This window comes from Notolepis coatsorum (genome assembly GCF_963971535.1).
Source record: "Notolepis coatsorum genome assembly, chromosome: 5".
In the NCBI taxonomy this organism is placed as follows: domain Eukaryota; kingdom Metazoa; phylum Chordata; class Actinopteri; order Aulopiformes; family Paralepididae; genus Notolepis; species Notolepis coatsorum.
The window spans coordinates 191,429,057-191,451,437 of NC_140169.1; the positions used below are offsets into that span (position 1 = coordinate 191,429,057).

Genomic DNA, 22,381 nt, shown 5'->3' on the forward strand with positions numbered 1-22,381 from the left:
CAGTTCATCATGGGGGGAGACTTTAACTGCGTGAGGAGACCGGAAATAGATAAGTCAGGGGGAATGGATACCTCCCACGGAAGAACAAGGAAAGTGATAGATACGTTTATGAAAGACCTCGACTTGGTTGAGGTATGGAGGAAGCTAAACCCAGACAAGAGGGAATATTCGTGCGCTTCAAAATTACTAAGTAGGCCATCGTTCTCGAGAATAGACTATTTTTTTGTTTCGACAAGCTTGGTATCTAAATATACAGGAAGTGAATATGACAGTAGATTACTGTCTGACCATTCTCCAATGACGTTAACTATGAACATGCTGGAAATAGCGAAGGCACCCCCTAGATTCAGACTCCAAACCAAGTGGCTCAACAACCCGAAATGTATGACTTTTATAGTTGAAAAAATAGACATACTCCATAAATACAGACCAGACAAGTGCAACGATGAGATGGGAGGCATTTAAGGCGTATATAAGGGGAGAGATGGTAAGCTATACTAAACATAAATCTAAGGAACACTATAAGCAAATGGAGGACATAGAAAGACGAGTAAAAGAAGTGGAAGAACAGCTATATAGGGGAGAAGACCCAGCAAAACGGAGAGAACTACGGGTATTAAAGGCCCAGTACAAGCATCTATCCACTACAAAGATAACATCGGACTTACAGTGGCTAAAACAATCATACTATGACCAAGGGGAAAAAGCAGGCAAGATACTGGCATGGAGAATTAGAAAGGCACAAACGGAAAGGATGATAAATACGATCAAATTGGGGAATGTTTCAAGTTTCTTTAATAGTTGTCATACAGAAGTACAGAATACTTTTATACAAAATGCTTCTTACTGTTACGCTCCAGAGACTGTGCTAGACAAGATAAGTATCAAATAACATAGTATAGCATGTAAATTAGAAGTAGAAAATGAGGTCACAGTGTTCAGTATAGACATATGTACAATGTTCGATGCAGAATAGACGTAACTGAGTTACCATATAATATACAATACTATGCAGTGTACTAATATACAATACTATATAGTGCAAAGCAGAAATGGGATGAGGTACAATTTAGGTACAATTTACAGTAAGGTGTACGAGTTGTAGTGCAATCCTTTATCAATAAATATAAAGTGTGGGGAGTGGGTGCTACAGTGTGTTTGTTTAAAGTGAGTGTGTGCTATAAAGTGTGGGGAGTGGGTGCTACAGTGTGTTTGTTTAAAGTGAGTGTGTGCGTGTGGATGTGTGTGCTATGTGCGTTTGATGGTTGTTGTGTAGTGTTCGTTGAGCAGCCTGATGGCCTGGGATAGAAGCTTCTTCTGAGTCTTTCTGTGCTCGCCTTGAGACTCCGGTATCGCTTGCCTGACCGCAGCAGTTCAAAGAGGCAGTTGTTCGGGTGACTGGAGTCCTTAATGATTCTCTTAGCCTTGCCCCTGCACCACTTGTTGTAAATGTTCTGGAGGGTGGGGAGCCCCCCTCCAATTGTGCGTTCGGCTGAACGTGTCACTCTTTGTAGTCTGCTTCGGTCTTGTGCAGTGCTATTCCCAAACCAGAAGGTGATGTTGCCAGTCAGGATGCTCTCTATTGTACATGAGTAGAAGTTCTTAAGGATCTTCTGACTGACTTGGAACTTCCTTAGGCGCCTGAGGAAGTAGAGGCGTTGTCGTGCCTTCTTCACAACACTGTCAATGTGTGTGGTCCATGTCAAGTCCTCGGATATGTAGGCTCCGAGGTACTTAAAGCTGTTCACTCTCTCAACCGGTGCCCCGTCGATGCTGAGGGGGCTGTAGTCCTTGACCCCCGACCTCCTGAAGTCCACAATCATCTCCTTTGTTTTGCTGACGTTCAGGGAGAGGCTGTTTTCCTGGCACCATCCCGCCAGGACCTTGACCTCTTCCAGGTAGGCCCTCTCGTCGTTGGCAGAGATCAGGCCCACCACCACTGTGTCGTCAGCAAATTTGATGATTGTGTTGCTACTCCGCTGAGCCACACAGTCGTGTGTGTACAGGGAGTAGAGGAGGGGACTCAGAACACAGCCCTGGGGGGCCCCTATGTTGAGGGTGATGGATGAGGAGGTGCAGTTGCCTGCTCTCACCACCTGGGGTCTGCCCGTCAGGAAGTCCAAGACCCACTGGCAGAGGTCATAGTTCAATGGGGTGGAAACGAATGACCCAATAGAAATAAATAGAAGAAGACAGGGATTTCATAACATTAGGAGATTACTAAATGTTCTTCACACTAAGAAAAACGAAAAAGACCACCCAGTTCTGTCATTAGACGCCGAAAAGGCATTTGACAGGATTGAGTGGGGATATCTGTTTGAAACACTTAAAAGGTTCGGGTTTGGGGAAGGATATATAAAATGGATCAGGATTCTATACACAGACCCAATGGTCGAAATAACTACAAACAACCAAATATTCACACCGTTTAAACTACAGAGATCTACCAGGCAGGGATGTCAGATTTCTCCGTTGCTATTTTTATTCGCAATCGAACAATTAGCGACGACGATTAGGCAGGACCCGGGAATCACAGGGATGAAAATAGGGGGAATGGAGCTTCGCCTATCGCTTTTCGTGGACGATATAATACTATACTTAACAAAATTGGATACCTCAATTAGAAATGCGAACGAAATACTAGAGAAATTTGGAGTATTTTCAGGATATAAAACGAATCAAAATAAAAGCGCACTTATGTTACTTAATAAAAGAGAAAGGGAAAAAGCGCCGGTGCACGCGCAGTTTGCGAGTTCCCCCAAGGGGTTTACGTACTTGGGGATAAAGATAACCCCGGAGATTAAAGACTTAGTACAAAGTAATTACGATCCAATAATGACGGATGTAGAAAATAGCCTTGAAAGATGGAGCAAATTACCAATATCAATGATAGGCAGAGTGAATATTATTAAAATTACTATATTGCCTAAATTCCTTTACCTATTCCAGTCAATCCCAATGCCCTTACCGGAAACTTTCTTTCGGAGATTGAAAACGATGTTCACACGTTTCATATGGAACAATAAAAAACCCAGGTTGAGACTGACACTCCTTTACCTCCCATATGACAGAGGAGGGCTTAGACTTCCAGATATGAGGCTTTATTACTGGGCGGCACAGCTCAGGACAGCAATGTTCTACTTTCAACATGCAGATATACCGGCTTGGATGGAGATAGAAAAAGAAGAGACAAAGATAACACTAGACGCATATATATATTCACAACAGAGTAACTTGTTGATAAAAAATACAAAGAACCCGTTCCTCCAGAATACAGTAAGGATCTGGCACAAGGCGCACTTACACTTAGGTAGAAGAGATACATTATCGGGGTATACACCAATCTGGGGAAATGAGGAATTTAAACCGGGAAGGAATGATGGGGGATTCAAAAATTGGGCAGAAAAAGGTTTGGGTAAGATTAAAAACTTATACTTAGAGGGAGAATTGATGACCTTCGAACAGATTGTAAGCACATTTGAAATCCCAAGATCACATAGATTTAAATACTTTCAAATCAGGAGCTACGTAGTCTCAAAGAACGGGGGCACAGAGGAACCACCCACATCCATAATAGAAAGACTTACGAGGAACAATATGGTGGGAAGAGGACAATTATCCAAGTTTTATGATGTGTTATCAGGATCGGATGAGAGCTCTTTGAGCAGTTTGCGGGCATGGGAGAGGGACATGGGGATAGAAATAGCAGAAGAGGACTGGGAACAAGCATGTGAGATGTCACAGACACTTTCAATCAATACCAGATGTAAACTCCTACAATATAAGTGGATACATAGAGTATATATGACACCAGAGAAATTACACAAGTTTTATCCTGTGATCCCGGATGAATGTACTAGGTGTGGGGTAGAGATAGGGACCCTATACCACTGTATGTGGGAATGTGAGAAGATACAGGAATATTGGAAGGAGATATTGGAACTCATATCAGAGATGACAGAGATAGAAATCCCGACTGATCCTAAGTTATGTATACTACACTTATACCCGGAGAAGTTCCCAGCTTATATTAGAAAGAGGAAATTGATAAATTTGTGTTTGTTACTTACAGGCCAAGAGAGTGATAGCTTTGAACTGGAAGGAGATACAGAGACCAGGAGCTAAACAGTGGTTAAAGGAAGTGTCAGAAAACTTAGCAATGGAGAAACTAACATACATACAGAAGGGAAAAACAGAGCAGTTTGAAAGGACATGGACATCGTTTATACACTTCCTGGAAAGTGTAAGAATCTAAAGGAGAGGGATAGGAAACATGAAAGGTAAGAGAGAGGAAAGGGAAAATGGGAGAAAGGTTTAGGGGAAGAAAAAAAATAAAATAAAGAAGAAAAGTGGATGAAGGTAGAGAAGCCGAAGGACAGTTGTTTATTTTTATCTATTTTTTTTTATTTTTTTTTAATTAATTTTATGTTATTTTATTATTGTATCTTGTATTGTATTTTTATATTGTTTTATTTTTATTTTTGTGCTGATATTTCAGTGATTTCTTATAGGTAATTTAAAGGAGAGCTATTTTGCTGTTTCTTTCACGGTGTGGGAACTTTTACACAGTTCCTGTGACTCTATGGAACACCTCTGAAGGTTCTATATTTCAAATCAGGTACTGAAAAGCAGCAGTGTTCTACCTCAGGATCTTGGGACATTTTAAGGCTGGGCTCCTACCACTGTGTGGCCTGGGGCCAAATGCCACACCGACTGCCACATTATTAGGTGGTTGAGGAATCTTGGACATTGAGAGTCGGAGACGTGGAGCCTGTAGATATGAATCCACATAGCTGATGGACGGTACTGGACACTGAGGAAGGCCATTTATTTATAAAATAGTTCCCCTTTAACGATTAACAATTAAGCAATAACAATAATTGTTTCTTCTATGGTAATATGTCTGCGGAAAGGTCAATTGTGTTGTAATTAGGGAAGGGAGGGGATTGAAGGGTGTCTTTTTATTTTTGTCATGTGCTGTTGTTTGTAATTATATGTATGTTTGTGTAAAAGAAAAAATTTACAATAAAAACATTGTTTAAAAAAAAAAAAAAAAAAAAAGATTATGGCTGTCTTAAATTATGGCTGTGTCTAATATGGCCGTCGCTTATCAATGACTTGTTTACATCAGGGTGAACGCTGTTGTGAATGACGGAGCTCTCATATTTGCAAATGCATAAACTATATCTTAAATTATGGCTGTCATTTGCAACAGCGTTCACCCTGATGTAAACAAAACAAGTCATTGATAAGCGACGGCCATATTAGACACATAGCCATAATTTAAGATATTGTTTATGCATTCGCAAATATGAGAGCTCTGTCAATTGATAAGCGACGGCCATATTAGACACATAGCCATAATTTAAGATATAGTTTATGCATTCGCATATGAGTCATTGAAGTGGGTGGTGGCACCAACAGCGTTCACCCTGATGTAAAGTAGCGATTTTTTTATTGGTTTGTCATGACAAACCTGATGTAAACAAAACAAGTAATTGATAAGCGACGGCCATATTAGACACATAGCCATAATTTAAGATATAGTTTAAGATATAGTTTATGCATTTGCAAATATGAGAGCTCTGTCATTGAAGTGGGTGGTGGCACCAACAGTGTTCACCCTGATGTAAAGTAGCGATTTTTTATTGGTTTGTCATGACAAACCAATTACATAATCCAACATATGTGTAAAGAAACAACATATTCCAGTTAACGGTATATTTTTTTAATGATTCGTTACGGCGTAATCAATACTTCCATTTGTATAAATTGCGTTAAGCGGCTGAGGAGCTTGGCGCGGCTCATGCGTGGCGTAAGCGATAACTGGCGGCGATAAGTGGGGCATAATAGCGTAGGGTCACGTGGGCTTAGTGGCCAATCAGAGGAACCCGGAAACCCAACTGCGTTGTAGAAAGCATACACGCTTCCTGACCAGCTTGTCCAGCCTGTTCCTGTCCCCCGCTCTCAGTCCGCTGCCCCAGCAGGCACCCACCACCACCGACTCGTAGAACATCCTCAACATCCTTATACAGAGATCTCAGCCTTGGAAGGAAGTAGAGTCGGCTCTGGCCCTTCTTGTAGAGTGCCTCACTTCCTCAGTGTGTTTTCACCCGTTGAGTTTGTTGTGTGCACTCTGAGAGGTATTTTTGAGATAAAAAAAAAAATACTCTGAGGTATTTTTTATCCTAAACCATGTCCACGCCGACCCACTGGTGTACTCCTCCTTCTCCCCAGTTCCTTGGTCTTCGTCACATTGAGCTGGAGATCACTGTGGTTCTTTTCACACCATGCTTAACAATTTTGCTCTTATGTCATGTACTCGGGTTGGGATTCCTTTCCATCCTGAACCACGGCGGGAACAGGTTGGAAAGGAACCCCATAGGTGTGAATGTGGTCAGTGGGGATGGCCAGTGAATTGAAGGCTCGACTGCTCATTTCATTACCAGTTGATGAAATAAGTGCTCATTGTATTTTTTTGTATATTTGTATTTGATGCACTACTTACTTTACTACTAAATGACTCAAAATAAAATACCCATCCTTAGTATTGCTTTCATTGCAATCCACTTTCTCACTCACTCGCTCCATTCTCCACATCCAGACTGTCCGGCGTGGCGGAGGACAATATCCGGGCCTACTTTGAGTCTCGTCTGTCCCTCCTGGAGCCTGTGTTTCCTCTGGCCTGCCACAGGCTCTGTGAGGGGCCAGACTTCGCTCTGGAGTTCGGCTACAAGCAGCAACCTCAGCCGGAGGGTGAGAGACACACACACACGCACCCCCCCCCCCCCCCCGATGATAGGAATGATAGGTGAGTGCAGGTGAAAAATATGTAGGAACACGATAATTGGAAAATACCCATAGCTACTTTGAATATTATTTTTATTTAATCATTATTTAACCAGCCAAGTCAATTAAGAACAAATTCGTATTTACAACGATGGTGAGAGGACAAAAGGACCTCTTGAAGGGTAACAGGGAAAGGGGACAAAAATGTATTAAATTAAATGGAAAAGAGACCGATGCATCACAGAGGTAAGGGAAATAATTAAAACACACATCAAACAAACAACCAAATAAAATGACAAGGTATGTAATACATGAAGCAGAACAGAGAATTTACAGTTAATAGGCTGGGCGACGGTTGCAGATGTGTCTAAGCAACTCCTTAAAAGTAGTGAGGGGATCAATTTGAAGATGATCATGCACAATTTTGTGTGTCTAAAGTGGTGGCGCTGCAGGAAACTGACATGGCGAAACATACATGAGACGCAGCCTGAGGCAAACCGACTCCTACAGGACAGTACTGCTGAAATTCAGCTCTTAAATTCAAGACATATCTTTCTTGAAATATATATATATATATGTACTGTATATATATATATATATATATATATATATATATATATATATATATATATATATAGGGGCACTTCAATTTGTATTATTATTATCAAATAATGAGGGCTCTCGCAAACCAAGGAACACAGTTTACTTATTAATTGGCAAAAAAGAAACGGACTTTTGGCATCAAGCCATCAGTGTAATGCTTAGTTTATTATTAGGATCCCCAAATAGCTACAGTATTGCAGCATCTATTCTTCCTGGGGTCCACAAAAAACGTACATTGTGACCGTGCAACATACATCATACATTATTACATCATTCACAACATACTGTATAACATTACAACAGGACAAAGGACTAGAGACACACACACACACAAGACAAGTTCCAATTTACAATAATCAAATATGTGAAATACTTAACTATTATAACTATATGCTACACATTATGTTCATACATGCCTAATTTAACATCTAACTAAATTGATGTTGATACATAATGTTGTTGCAATGCATAGTCCCAATACAGAGTATTCTACCTCATAATTGAAACTCACTTTTACAATCTACTTTCATATATTTCAATAGTTTCTACATTTGTTCAAATATCCCTTGTCAAAAGTAGCTTTTTCAATAAGATTTTAAATGGTATTTGACTGTTTTCTTGTGATATGTCTAGGGAGTGAATTCCATTCATACATAGCTAAGTACATAACCGTTTGTTTGATTGAGTTTGAGATTTTTGTTAATATAAAGTTTCTACCTATAGCGTGTCTGGTTGATGGCAAGATGCCTGCTTTTCATTTACATGTCTTGCTATGAGCATCTAATAATCGTGAGGGTGGCTACAAATGTACTCCGCATTATAAGTGAACATTTACTTTTTCCCTAGCCAGGAAAGAGTTTATACCCCAGGGCTCGAAATTAAATTTTTTACTTGGTAGCACCAGCAAAAATGTAGGAGCACCCACCAAAATGTAAGGAGCACCAACAATATACCGGTATGTAATATATATTTTTTATTGATAAAAAAACGACAATATAACAGTACTGTAATGCAGTAAAACAGTGAAAGTAGCCTTAAACTATAGTATAGTGTAGACCTAGTTAGGGGTGGGAAATCACCAGTTTCATCACGATACGATACAATATCGATTCTTTGGACAACGATACGATATTTACCGATATCGCAAAGTCTGCCACGATACGATTCGATTCAGGTGCCTGCGATCGATATGAGACGATATTATATGACCATTTAACACAATCGGTAACATTTAGATCAACTCAAAAAAGACAATGGAAATATCATTTGACATTTTTATTTTTGAGCTCTTCCAGACATTTAAAGATTTATTTTTTTGCGTTTATCGCTTTATTCTACTGGGCAGTCCAGAGAGAGAGGAGGAATGGGAGACAGAGTGGGGGAAAGACATTCGGCAAATAACGACGGGTTCGGGAATCGAACCCGGGTCGGCCGTGCTGCGGCTGAGCGCACTATGTGGTTCGCCACTGGGGCGCCCGCTCTTCCAGACATTTAAATGAAAAACAATCTATTGTTTTTAATACAAATAGACCTCCTGTTCACTGTAAAGTGCCACGTTTTGATATATTGAGCTTTAAACTTTAAGTAAACATTTTTGGAACTCACAACACGCAACCTAAAACCCCTTCCTCTCCCAAACCGTTTCTGCAATTGTTTTATGTTGCATGATGATCATGAATACATTTATTATGTATTGTATTTTTTATGTTTAAATATCAACATTATCTGTCCATCCTCAGTACATTTACTATAAATATACTATACTTCATCTGGTCTTTCCAAACGCGCGCGCACACACACACACACACACACACACACACACACAAAAGTCAGTCAAAGCTTACCAAAAGCACGAGCAGTGAACTCCAAGACCACGTGACTGAACTCAAACTAGAAAGAAACAGACTAAGAAATGACGTAAACTCCATGATCAAAACTGCTAAAAAAAAATTCATAAATGACAAAACTGAGAAACTAAAATAAACCATGTGAACTTTGGAAATTACTCAACAATCAACTAGGCTGCAGTAAAAAACTTAAAACCAGGTTCTCAAACATAAACATAAAGACGGACAACACGCTCATCACAGACAAGCTGGATGTAGCCAATTACTTAAACACTTTCTTCACAAACATAGCCACAACACTGGTAAACAAACTACCCTCCCACTCAGGGCAGTATGGGGTAGAACACATAGTAGCATACTACAAGAACCTAGGCGTCCACAAAGACGACTTCAAACTGGAAATGGTAACTACAGATGAGGTACTAAAAAAACTGAGCGCCCTCCAACCGAACAAGGCCACTGGCCATGACAACATCCCCTCCAAATTCCTCAGAGACTCAGCAGCCGCCATCACCCCAGTCATCACACACATAATAAACCTCTCCATAAAACAGGGACACGTCCCCAAGGACTTCAAAATTGCGAGAGTAACACCCCTGCACAAAAAGGGCAGCAAATTGGACCCAGGCAACTACCGCCCTGTTTCTATACTTACATCCATCTCGAAAGTCATGGAAAAAATAGTATACGAACAGATCGAAAAGTACCTTGCGGAAAAAAATCTAATCTACGAATTCCAATCTGGCTTCAGAACACCCCACTCCACTGACACATGCCTTCTCTATTTGAACGACCACATCAAACAACAGGTGGACGCGGGCAAATACTGCGGCATGGTCATGCTGGACCTACAAAAGGCCTTCGACACTGTCAATCACACCATTCTGATCACACCATGTTACCTGTTATTGCACAATGTTTTTTGTATTGGATTCTATTATATGTTGTACCACTGTATTGCACATCGTTGCGGGCAAGACCACCCGCATTTCATTGTATACTCGTATGCCGTGACAAATAAAACTCTTGACTTGACTTGACAAGCTAAAAGCAATTGGTTTTGATAGTCTTATCAGTGAGCTGGATACAATCCTACCTGGAGGGGAGAGAACAGATGGTGGAGGTAAACGGTACCCTATCCCCCCCCCTCACAGTGAACTGTGGTGTTCCACAAGGAAGCATACTAGGACCGCTACTATTCCTAATTTATGCAAATGACATGTCGTCAGCTTGTGACTGCAACTTGTTCCTGTTTGCGGACGACTCAGCCCTGCTGGTCTCTGACAAGAACAAGTTACAGGTTGAAAAAGCCCTCAGCTCAGAACTAGGCAAAATCTGCATATGGCTGGCCGACAACAAACTATCATTACACATGGGCAAAACAGAGTCCATTCTCTTCGGTTCAAATAACAAACTCAGCAAGACCGACGACTTCTCGGTTACAGACAATATTGTCACAAGGAAAGATGAAATTACCTACCTGGGTTCCATCCTAGAGGCTAATCTTTCCTGTGACAAAATGGCATCCAATGTAATAAAAAAAGTCAACCAACAAACTCGATTCTTGTACCGGATCTCCTCTCTGGTAAACAAGAATACCCTGAAGACTCTGGCAGGAGCACTCATTCAAGGGTACTACGACTATGCGTGCACCTCATGGTACCAAAGCACCTCAAAGGCGCTAAAAACAAAATTACAAACATCTCAAAACAAACTGGTCAGACTACTGCTTGACCTTACTCCTAGAACCCACCTCACCCCTGCCCACTTTGACAACCTAGGATGGCTTAGAGTAGACGACAGAGTACAGCAACTTGCAATGGGCCTGGTCTACAAGATACACTACACGACCAAGGTACCCATGTACATGTCAAAATACTTCCCAAAGGTCAGTGAATACCACGATCACAACACCAGAGGGAGCTCCACAAATCATGTTAAACCCAGATTCGGCTCAAATAAGGGACTAAACACATTTCGCAATTATGCCACATCAATGTGGAACGCCCTACCCAAAGCTGTAAAGGAATGTGAATCACTACCCACTTTCAAAAACACTCTCAAAGAACACCTACGGGAGACTGCAATTCGAAACTGGCCCCTACAAATGTCCTAACCCAGTTGTACAGTAAATGACCAAGTATGGCTTTGTCAGTATTCCAATGTACAGTGTACAGTGTCCCCCCCCCCCCTACCCAACCCCCCCCCCCCCCCCCCACCTCCAATGTACAGCCCCCACCCACCCAACCCCACCCCACCCACCCAACCTCCCCCAATGTACAGTTTCTACGTCAAATGTATATACACTCTTTTTCTGGACACTTTTTGTATCACAAACGGTACTGTATTTGCAAATCTGATATGTCATAAATGTATAGATGTAGCAGTACTGTCTATCTGTATGTCATGTATGTCATATGTTATGATGAATTGAAAATGGGGGACCCTGATGTAAACGAGACGAAAGTCTTTCTCTGGTCTGCATCCCCTTAACAATTGTATGTATTGAGCTGTACTGTACTGTACCCATTCTGCAATCTGTTAATAAACTTTTCAATCAATCAATCAAACACACACACACACACAGGGAGAATGCCTGCCCCCTTCCCCAGTCCCCTCTGCTGTTCTCTCTGTAGCTTGTTAGCTTACACTAACGTAACGTTAATTTCGGTAGGCATAAAGGAACGGCGAGGATTGCAAAGCATGTTGGATGCATTTGACCCGTTGCGGAATAAAACAGCAGGGACTTGTTTTGGGTCGCAAAATAGTAGGGGTGGGACGATACATCGATCCAGATCGATATATCGATCTATTATCAATAATCAAATAGGATCGATGCCACGTAAAAAGATCGATTCATATTGCGATACTCTTATTTTGAAAATCCGGCGACATCATCGCCCCGCGCCCAGTGTTGTGAAACTCAAACTCCGTTTAACATCAACAGCAGTAGCGACTAGAGCAAGACTAGTGTGCCTATTCTGTGACCCAAAACATGTCCCTGCTGTTTTATTCCACAACGGGTCCAATGCATCTAACCTGCTTTGCAATCCTTGTCACTCCTGGTTGGTTGGATTGGTCCATATTCCTGTGTGTTAGTTGGTTGGATCCACTACACTCCGGTTACTACTGAACGGACGTGTTTTTGCGGACCTCCCAAACTTTCAAAACTTTAGACTGTTTTCTTTCTTTCTACCATTATTTAACCAGTGATCTTAACTGATCACTGTGACTTTTGCTCTTATCGTTTATGCTGTTGGATTTATTGGTTTTATGTGACTTTTTACTGGACGTGACCTAAAGCTATCGGCGCTTGTTGTTGCCATAGCTACAGCTATACACGCTACAGTACTCAGTGTTTTGACTCTCTCGAGGAAATGGCTCCAACATCAGATGTCGCAGAAATGCGAACGGAACTGAAGACCATCAAGATACTAGTAATGGATCTTCTCAAGCGTCAAACGGAGCTCATGTCCAAGCTGGCTAGCATGGAACAAACGGACGCAGGCTGCACCAGTAGTCCCTCCTGGGCGACAGTGGTGAGGGGCCGAAGGAAGCTCTCCCTTCCTCTCTATGATCCCTTTGATTCGCCTCAACTATCCAACCGATTCAATCCTCTGCGTAACGATCCCAGCCTCCTAGGCTCTCCCTCGTTTCCGTCTCCTGTTGCTAGTAATGTAGCTTTGCTCAAAGACTATCCGATGCTAGCTACTAGCCTAGCTACTAGCCAGGCTCCAAGCGAAGCTACCAGGACGGCGGCCAGCTCACAACTCAACCATGGAAATATATCTACAACCCAGAGCAGAAAGCGCTCTGCCCTGTTTGCTCTCGCATCGCCAAACTCCCCAGACTCACGCGATGGGTCCGACTCCCCAAAGTTTAAACGTCCTCGTCTGCGGTGCTCTGCAGCCCATACCAGTATGAGCATTCAAACGGCGAGTGTCATCGATGGAAATGCCGCTGTGAACGAGCCCCTCCACACGGCGCTGCTGCTCGACCAACCATCAAACCCCGCCAACAATGCAGACGCTACTCCTGCGGCTTTTCACCATAGAAACCTGGCCATCTACGACGGGGAATGCATCCAGGAACAGCCAGAGATCCTACTCATCGGAGATTCCATCACCAGGTTTTTGCAAATACCACACGGCATTACGTATTGTTTTTCCGGTTTAAAAGTTACTGACTTACTTGAGTGTACTCCCGAAATCATCGAGAGATATCCGTCCGCCCACACCGTTATCATTCATATCGGAGCAAATGACGTAATGGCTAGACAATCCGTTAAACTCCAATCTGACTTTGAATCACTAATACTCACTATTGAAAGCCTGGGTAAAATATGCATTGTGTCTGGCCCCATTCCATCCATAGGTCGTGGATCTGAGTGATTTAGCCGTCTGTTCTGGTTGCACAAATGGCTACAGACCCACTGTACTACTATAGGACTTTGCTATATAAATAACTTTGATCTGCTCTGGTCCAGGAAAGACCATTACAGACCCGATGGCATCCATCCAAACATATCAGGGGTAAATGTGCTAATACATAACGTCATACAAAGTATAGCATCACTGGCCTGACAACCAACCATATCTAGCTCTGTAGACTATATACAGAAGCAGCCTAAACTACAAAAAAACACGTTGAGTGTCATCCCGATTCTGATCACCAAAAGACTAATCAATTACTCATTATCACGTCCCATATGTAAATCTAACCTTATCAATATCAGTGTTCAACCACAGACTATCTCACACCCCACTACAGAACCCGTACAGCTAAAACTAGCACTGTTCAACATTAGAGCGCTGAAACAAAAATCATTTCTGATAAATGAACTCATAGTAAAACATGGTGTACATTGTATGTTTTTAGTAGAGACATGGTTAGACAATATCACTGGAGTAGCAACACTGATTGAGACCTGCCCTTCCAATTTTAAATTCTATCAATCAAACAGACAGAGTGGGAGGGGAGGCGGAATAGCAGCAATCATCTCCACTCAATTTGTGTGCAATGATATTGACCTGGGAACATTTTTATCATTTGAATACCTTGCTATTGTATTGAAAACAGAAATGCCAGTAATATGTGTGACATTGTATCGACCACCAAGGTACTCGCCACTCTTCATACAGGAATTTTCAGAACTCATATCGATCTGCATTACCAGGTATGATAGAATCATTCTTAATGGAGATCTAAACATTCATATCAACAAAAAGGATGACCCCAGGGGTTGTGAGTTTCTGAACCTACTGGACAGTTTTGGACTGATGCAACATGTTCACGAGGCCACCCACCAACATGGCAACACTCTGGACCTACTAATAACAACAGGGCTAAACATTGAGAATGTATCAGTAAAACAAATTCCAATTTCTGACCATTATTGTGTGTTCTATGGTACAAGCCTAATATTACATAAGACCAGAAGCGAATTCATAGTTCACAGAAGGCTTCTGGACGCTAGAGCTGAAGCAAAATTCTCTAGTATGATGAAATCATATGACCAATGCAGTGAATCCTCCATAAATCAGAAAGTGCAAAACTTCCACAGCACCTTGTCAACAGTGTTAGATACTGTTGCCCCTCTAAAGGTTAAAAAGGTAAAAACTGATAGAATCTCTCCATGGCTAAATAAAACCAATGTTAAAGATAACAAGAGAAAATGTAGGATAGCCGAGCGAAAATGGAGGAAACTCAAACTCACAGCTCACTTTAATTTATACAAAGACGCCATGGGCGCATACAATAAAGCAATACAACTTGCGAGAAAGGAATATTTTTCCAAAATGATCTCAGAAAATATGGGTAACTCCAGGGTACTTTTTTCCACCATTGACCGGCTGATTAACATACCACCCCCCCATATACCGCAGCAATCCGCCACAAAATGTGAAGAGTTCGCAGTTTTCTTTAATGAAAAAATATCATTGATTAGAGCAAGCATTACCGCTGATATAGATCTGGCTGTGAGTGAAAACCCACCTGAGATAACAATGGGGGAATTCACATGTATTACATTACCTGACCTCTGTAAGATTGTCTCTGAGTGTAATTCCGCCACCTCCTGCCTCGATCCTATACCAACAGCATTTCTCAAACGGGTGTTTGATAGTGTCTCAAATCATGTCCTTGAAATCATAAATATGTCTCTTCAAACAGGCACTTTTCCAGATGCATTTAAAACGGCTGTAGTAAAACCACTACTAAAGAAAACAAACTTAGATGTAAACGAACTAAAAAGCTATAGGCCAATATCGAACCTTCCATTTATCAGCAAGATATTAGAAAAGATAGTCTCAGTACAAATAAACTCCTTTCTCAAAGATAATAACATCATGGAGGAACTACAATCAGGCTTCAGAACAAATCACAGCACTGAAACTGCCCTTACCAAAATAGTTAGCGACCTCAGGCTAAACTCCGATGCTGGCAAAGTCTCAATTCTTGTCCTATTGGACCTTAGTGCAGCGTTCGATACGATTGACCATAATATCTTGATCAGTCGTCTTGAAAGACTGGTTGGCTTTTCCGATCATGTACTAAATTGGCTCATAACATACATTAAGGGGAGAAGGTTCTATGTTAAGCTTGGAGATAATGTATCCGAGGAATATGACAGCAATTTGAGTCGCACAAGGAAGCTGCCTTGGTCCATTACTCTTCTCACTATATATGCTGCCCCTCGGGGACATCATTCGAGACCACAATGTATGCTTCCATAGTTATGCTGATGATACACAACTATATATCTCCGCAGAACCAAATAACACTACAGCCATACAGTCCATTACAAATTGTCTGTTAGCAATAAACAAGTGGATGAACAATAACTTCCTAAAATTAAACGAAAGCAAGACCGAAATCCTATTGATCGGCCCAAAAGCGAAAAGGGAAGTGCTTTGTAAAAACCTGGGGAGTCTGTCATCCTATGTAAAGACTGAGGTTACAAGCCTAGGTGTCATCTTGGACTCAGACCTGACCTTTAAATCTCATATAAATAAGGCCATGAAAACGTCATTCTTCCACCTAAGAAACATAGCGAAAGTAAGACCTTTCGTAAATAAAAAGGATGCAGAGAAACTTATTCATGCTTTTGTATCAAGTCGGCTTGACTATTGTAATGCACTGTTCACTGGTCTTCCCAAAGCAACCATTGGGAAGCTTCAGCTTATCCAAAACTCTGCAGCTCGATTACTAACTCATACAAGGAGAAGAGAACATATCACTCCAGTCCTGGCCACTCTGCACTGGCTTCCAATAACTCATAGAATTGATTTTAAGGTCCTTTTCCTAACATATAAAGCTCTTAATGAGCAAGGCCCAAAATACATAGCAAATTCCCTAGTTAGTTATCTGCCCTCAAGAACGCTACGGTCATCCACTACAGGTTTACTAGACACGCCCAGAAACCAAAAAAGGATAGGAAGTATGGCATTTGCCAACTATGCCCCAAAACTATGGAACACACTACCAACACACATCAGAAACGCCAGCTCTATACACATTTTTAAAGGAAAATTAAAAACGTACCTATACAGTCTAGCTTACAAATAGTTATGGCTTGGAAAAACCTGATGGATCCATGAGGCTAGGATAAGCCTTGTGGACCCAACTTTTTAGATGAAGGAACGGGTACATAGGAGACACGCCTCCAGTTTTTCAAAAGTTTTTGACACGCCTCAGCTTCTGAGCTGAAGGCGTGTTTTTGCGGACCTCCCAAACTTTCAAACTTTTTAGATGAAGGAATGGGTACAATAGGAGACACGCCTCCAGTTTTTCAAAAGTTTTTGACACGCCTCAGCTTCTGAGCTGAAGGCGTGTTTTTGCGGACCTCCCAAACTTTCAAACTTTTTAGATGAAGGAATGGGTACAATAGGAGACACGCCTCCAGTTTTTTCAAAAGTTTTTGACACGCCTCAGCTTCTGAGCTGAAGGCGTGTTTTTGCGGACCTCCCAAACTTTCAAACTTTAGACTGTTTTCTTTATACGTTTTTCTTTTTCTTTCTTTCTACCACAATACACGGCCACTGATGGATCCATGGGACTTGGTAAAGCACTATGGACCCAACTATGACCACTGATAAAAACGTAACTACACTAGCGTTATAAGAGCTAAACATTGCTACCATACAAGTGCATTGGTTTAGTGCACTTCCGGTTGCCACTGAGCGGAAATGTTTGTGCGGACCTGTTCTCCCAAACTGGTAAGCAAATGACTGTTTTTACGTTATTTTCATTTTTACGTTACTATTATTATTATTATTTTTTTTTATTTTGATCTTAACTGATCACTATGACTTTATTGCTTTTATCGTTATATATGCCTATAATTGTGTACAGCACTTTGAGCTACATGACATGTATGAAAGGTGCTTTATAAATACTTACTTACTTACTTACTTACTCCATTATGCCCACGTCGCGTTAAAGATCGAAGATAACGTTACGTTAGCGTGAGCTAACAAGCTAACCCAGAGCCATAGGCAGAGAGAAGTGGGGACTGGGAGGGTGCATTCTCGGGATAGCCCCACTAACAGGATCTGGCCGGTACTGCACCTTGGGACTCCCAATATGCTTTTCCAGCCAAAATACAGCTCTGTGACAGTGAATAGGATATTAATATCGAGGAAAAAAAAGAAAAACGAACCAAAAACAGTGAACAGGAGGTCTATTTGTATTAAAAACAATAGATTGTTTTTCATTTAAATGTCTGGAAGAGCTCAAAAATAAAAATGTCATGATATTTCCATTGCCTTTTTTGTTGTTGATTTAAATGTTACGATTGTATTAAATGGGCACATAATATCGTCTCATATCGATCGCAGGCACCTGAATCGAATCGTATCGTATCGTGGCAGACTGTGTGATATCGGATAATATCGTATCGTTGTCCAAAGAATCGATATCGTATCGTGATTAAACTGGTGATTCCCACCCCTACAAAATAGGCACACTAGCCTTGCTCTGTTGCAATGTCCGCGTTCCAGACACTACTGCTGTGTTGTGAGCCGAGCGGATACCACTCTCCACGGGATTTTCACAATAAGAGCATCGCAATATGGTTGAACCAGAACAATTATTTGCACTCGCACGAATGCTCCCAATTATAGTTGATGTCGCACAGATACAATTTCGGTCGCATATGCGACCAATTCAGTCGCAATTTCGAGCCCTGTACCCACTCCAGGTATCTGATGTCATATACTATAGTTTCCTCAACTCGGCTGAGAATAGGAGAAGCTCCAGGCTGTACATCTTGAGAATTTCAGTCGAGTCTCAGATTCTGTAGTTTCTAGCTTTGAGAGACTATTGTTCATGTTCAGCAACATTGACTGAACTGTTGTTGGCTAGAGGCAGGCATGTGCACAGATGGGGCCAAGGAGGGGATTGAACCCCTGCCCCTTTTTCCCCCTGCTCATATTAATTGTATTAATTTTTTTTATTGAAATTCGATCAAATATAAAGAAGTCCCTTTGAACGGCCAAATTTGCCCCAGAATAGGAGATTGTCAACCTAATCACTCGCACAAGTCGCTCACATGCGCATATATATAACACACACACACACTCTTATTTAGAGCCAATGCTCGACAAATGTCGCTTAACCCATGTGACTTTCTTACCCCCCCCCCCCCCCTCTCTCTCTCCATTACCCCTCTCTCTCCCTCCGTTACCCCCCCCCCCTCTCTCTCTTCCACTATGCAGGGTCTGGCATCCTCCTCTTCATCTTCCATTCTAACTTCCTGAATGACATCACAGCCAGGCTCTGTGGACCCTGCAGCGTTCATGCTGTGGTGCTCAATGACAAGTTCCAGCTCCCCATCTTCCTGGTGAGCTCCTCTGACTAGATCACTTCCTTCCTATCTATTCTACACAATACAGCCAAGGAGATTAAAGCTGGAGGGGGGCAGTTCCTATCTACACAGTACAGCCAAAGTGTTCCCATAGCTACCGGCCTGTTGGAGACCAATCCAGAAGAGCCCACCTGTTTTCTACCCAGAGGGCAACACTGCTTTTTTCCTCATTTGAGATTCAGTGGTGGTTGGAACAGTGAACTGTACACATAAATGGTCGAACGAACTTCCCACCATAGTCACGAACTTCCCGCCATATCTGAAATAATAATAAACTTCTTACTGTCTTTTACTTTGCTACTGTGTCTATACTACTATCTACTATACTACTAGGCCTATACTACTACCTACTATGCATATTATGTCTATACTACTATGTACTCGGAGTGTAACACTCAAGTTTGACACTGTTTGACGAACAATACCACTGACCCTTACGCTGGGACCCCACCAGGCGCAGGCGCAAGCATGCGTGGGTTTCGTGCGAGAACAGCGCGCGTGGCCGTCCACACCGAGTCCGACTTCAGAGCGGGCAAAAGCGCACGGAGGAAGGCACATTTACATTGGAACAGCTGTAAATGCCTAGTCTATATGCGAAGTCAGTCCCCGTTTGAATTTTTTTTTAAGATTTCCAGTTCCAGTGTTCTATTGTCCATTTTGCATGTATAACCAGTTATTATCTAATTAATTAGAATGTTAGAATAAATGTTAGAATGATGAAATCAGTGTGACTGTACTCCTGAAAAAGTATAGTATGGTTTATTTGTATTGGGAAAGATACAGACACATTAGCTGGTTGAACAACATCTATATGTGTGGTAATAATGCAGATATTAAGTGTATTTCTGTGAAAATACGCATGGCGCACGCCTCTGAATCCAACCAAAGCGCTTCCCGCGTGGCCGGTGTGAACAGCGACGCCCGTTAACATGGGAGCGAAAGTGAAGCGCTGATCACCCGCCCGCGTCTCGCGTTCAGTGGGTTTGGGCTGTTAGCTGCCAGAGATGTAGCCCTCCTGCTGACTTGTTGTTCACAATCTGTAAGTCACTTTGGATAAAAGCATCAGCTAAATTACTAAATGTAAATGACTGCCACTTATGACGTTTTTCCGCTACCTTGCCGTGTCGTGCCCAATCCATGCTCCCACTTTGTTTTGTTCTCCGTGCCAATTTTAGCTACTGGTGGCTCTGGGGTCGGTAGTCGGTACCAAAGGTACTATCTGTGCTGCAATTTGATACTGTTCACATTTGTTGCCAGTCAGCAGCAACCGCCATTTGTAAACAACAGCAGTAAACCTTCTCTTTTTCCAACTAAACGCTTCACTAAAATATGTTTTAGGCGAGGAATAGGATATGCAATAGCTGGATCTTCATTCACATGGTGATCTGCAATGCCTACTTTGACAGTTTGATCTGAATTCTGCGAGTCAGGCACACCGGCCTAATTACTTTTAGAGGTTGTGTGAATGCATACAAAATAAATTTGAAAGACGCGAACCGACACCGTTTCACTCTTCGTTCTAGTTGAAAATATTTCAACTTGAGAGCGAAATTCACCAGGCAAGATGGAGCAAATTGGTTTATCTTAACACTTCCAGTGCCATTCACTGATTTACACGTTTGTGACGCCTGACCGTTGAGTGCCAATCACGTGTTAACTCGTTTCTGGATCGTTTTTTTTTTTTTTTTTTTTTTAATACCCTATTCCATCCAGGGAGCCTGGTGTTATCATAGGGAATGAGTCTGAGATCGCAAAAGTCCAATGCCGCCGCCTGGTGGTATGCGGCCGATATTGCACATCCTTTGAAACGTTGAGTATTTCGCTGTGCGTCGATGATATAGGTCCCGGCAGACTATTCTTAGTCGGACAGGTGTAGCGGTTCTAATGCTCGGATTGAGAAGAAACAATTACTCCTGTGGTGGATTCTGTGTTGGATTATGTTGGCGGAACGATGGACATCAATACTTGGAATGGCGATCAGATAATTGGAATATTCTTTTCAGGGTACATCCTAGTCAAGGTAAGGGCTATATGGTATCAATCTTGTGTTGATCTAATAATGTTTTCATTGCGATCCATAACGTATTCCGTTGGTGACGATCAAAGCATTGAAAAACGACCCCCCCCCCCACCCTTTCATGCATTCATGATGGAACATAATACCGATCATATGCATTTGATTTTTTTTAAAGTAGCGTGTGTAGGGACAAAACGCGAATGGATTTGGTATAATACACATTGCGGCTTATAACCAGCCTCTCAGGAATTGGCCCGGATCATTCCGAAATAACACTCATATTCACCATGGTATAAAACGGGAACGTATGGATGGAAAAATTATTTCTTTTTTGTATCTTGACCGGAAGAAACCCAGTGTCAAATGACTATAGTATTGTATCCATAGCTATAATATAGAATATAGTTATAGCTCTACAAACAAGGTAACGGACTACATTGGTTTAATGGGTGGCATGAGGCTATGCTCTTCCCGGAAGAGGCGTGGCACAGAATGTGTTAACAATGGATATTAAATAGACTGGTATGTATGTATGCATGCTCTGTAGTCTATAGATATTGTATAGGTTACATTAAGAAATTGTCTCATTTTTGTTAATGTCAACAATGCCCCTGTTGAATCCAAACAGTTAACAGTTTAAAACAGTTAACCACTGGGACGTCTCCTGATGCCTGATAATTCACTACATCCAATTATATTTCTACAGCTGGGCCTGGTCTCTTAAATCAGTACCAGTGTTTGTGTTTCACTTTTAAAGCAAAAAAAAAAAAAATCTCCTGGTTAGGATTCTCTCCTTCCTCAGCTGCCAGGGAGTGTGTAGACCAGTGTAGAGATAGGGTGCTTTCTGGCCAGTCATCTTGTTTCGCCAAACGGCTAACATTGTAAATACTTCACCTAAACGCAACACTTCTTATCTTACACAATCTTGTTATAATGGCGTTTAATACATAGGTATATCAACTACAATATGAGGTTCACTCTGCATTTCCATGTTCTTAACAAGTAATAACATGCAAGAGGGGCTGCTATATGGTGGTTAGCGATGTACTGCGTTGATGGGAATGAAGCCTGGTAATTTATTGACCACAATGCAGAACCTGTATTGATAAAGACATTCAGAGTAGGAGTGCTGATTAAGGATCACTGACCATCTCATTTACCACCTGTTCTGTCAACATTCTTTTATTTTTTTTGGATCCACTCTTTCTCCTCCTATTTTTCTGTATTTTCATCCCATCCCAATTTAGTCGTTATGCCAAT

The 22,381-nt window shown here is 41.7% G+C and overlaps 1 protein-coding gene across 2 annotated transcripts in view; it reads left to right on the forward strand.

The window, feature by feature from the left end:
- Nucleotides 1–22,381, forward strand: part of mphosph8 (M-phase phosphoprotein 8) — a 103,352-nt gene that overhangs the window by 73,874 nt on the left and 7,097 nt on the right. For both annotated transcript variants that reach the window (XM_084315157.1, XM_084315158.1), the window contains 2 exons: nucleotides 6,605–6,756; nucleotides 18,956–19,080. In XM_084315157.1, the coding sequence (XP_084171283.1) occupies nucleotides 6,605–6,756; nucleotides 18,956–19,080 (277 nt within the window). The remainder of the gene's footprint in view (nucleotides 1–6,604; nucleotides 6,757–18,955; nucleotides 19,081–22,381) is intronic.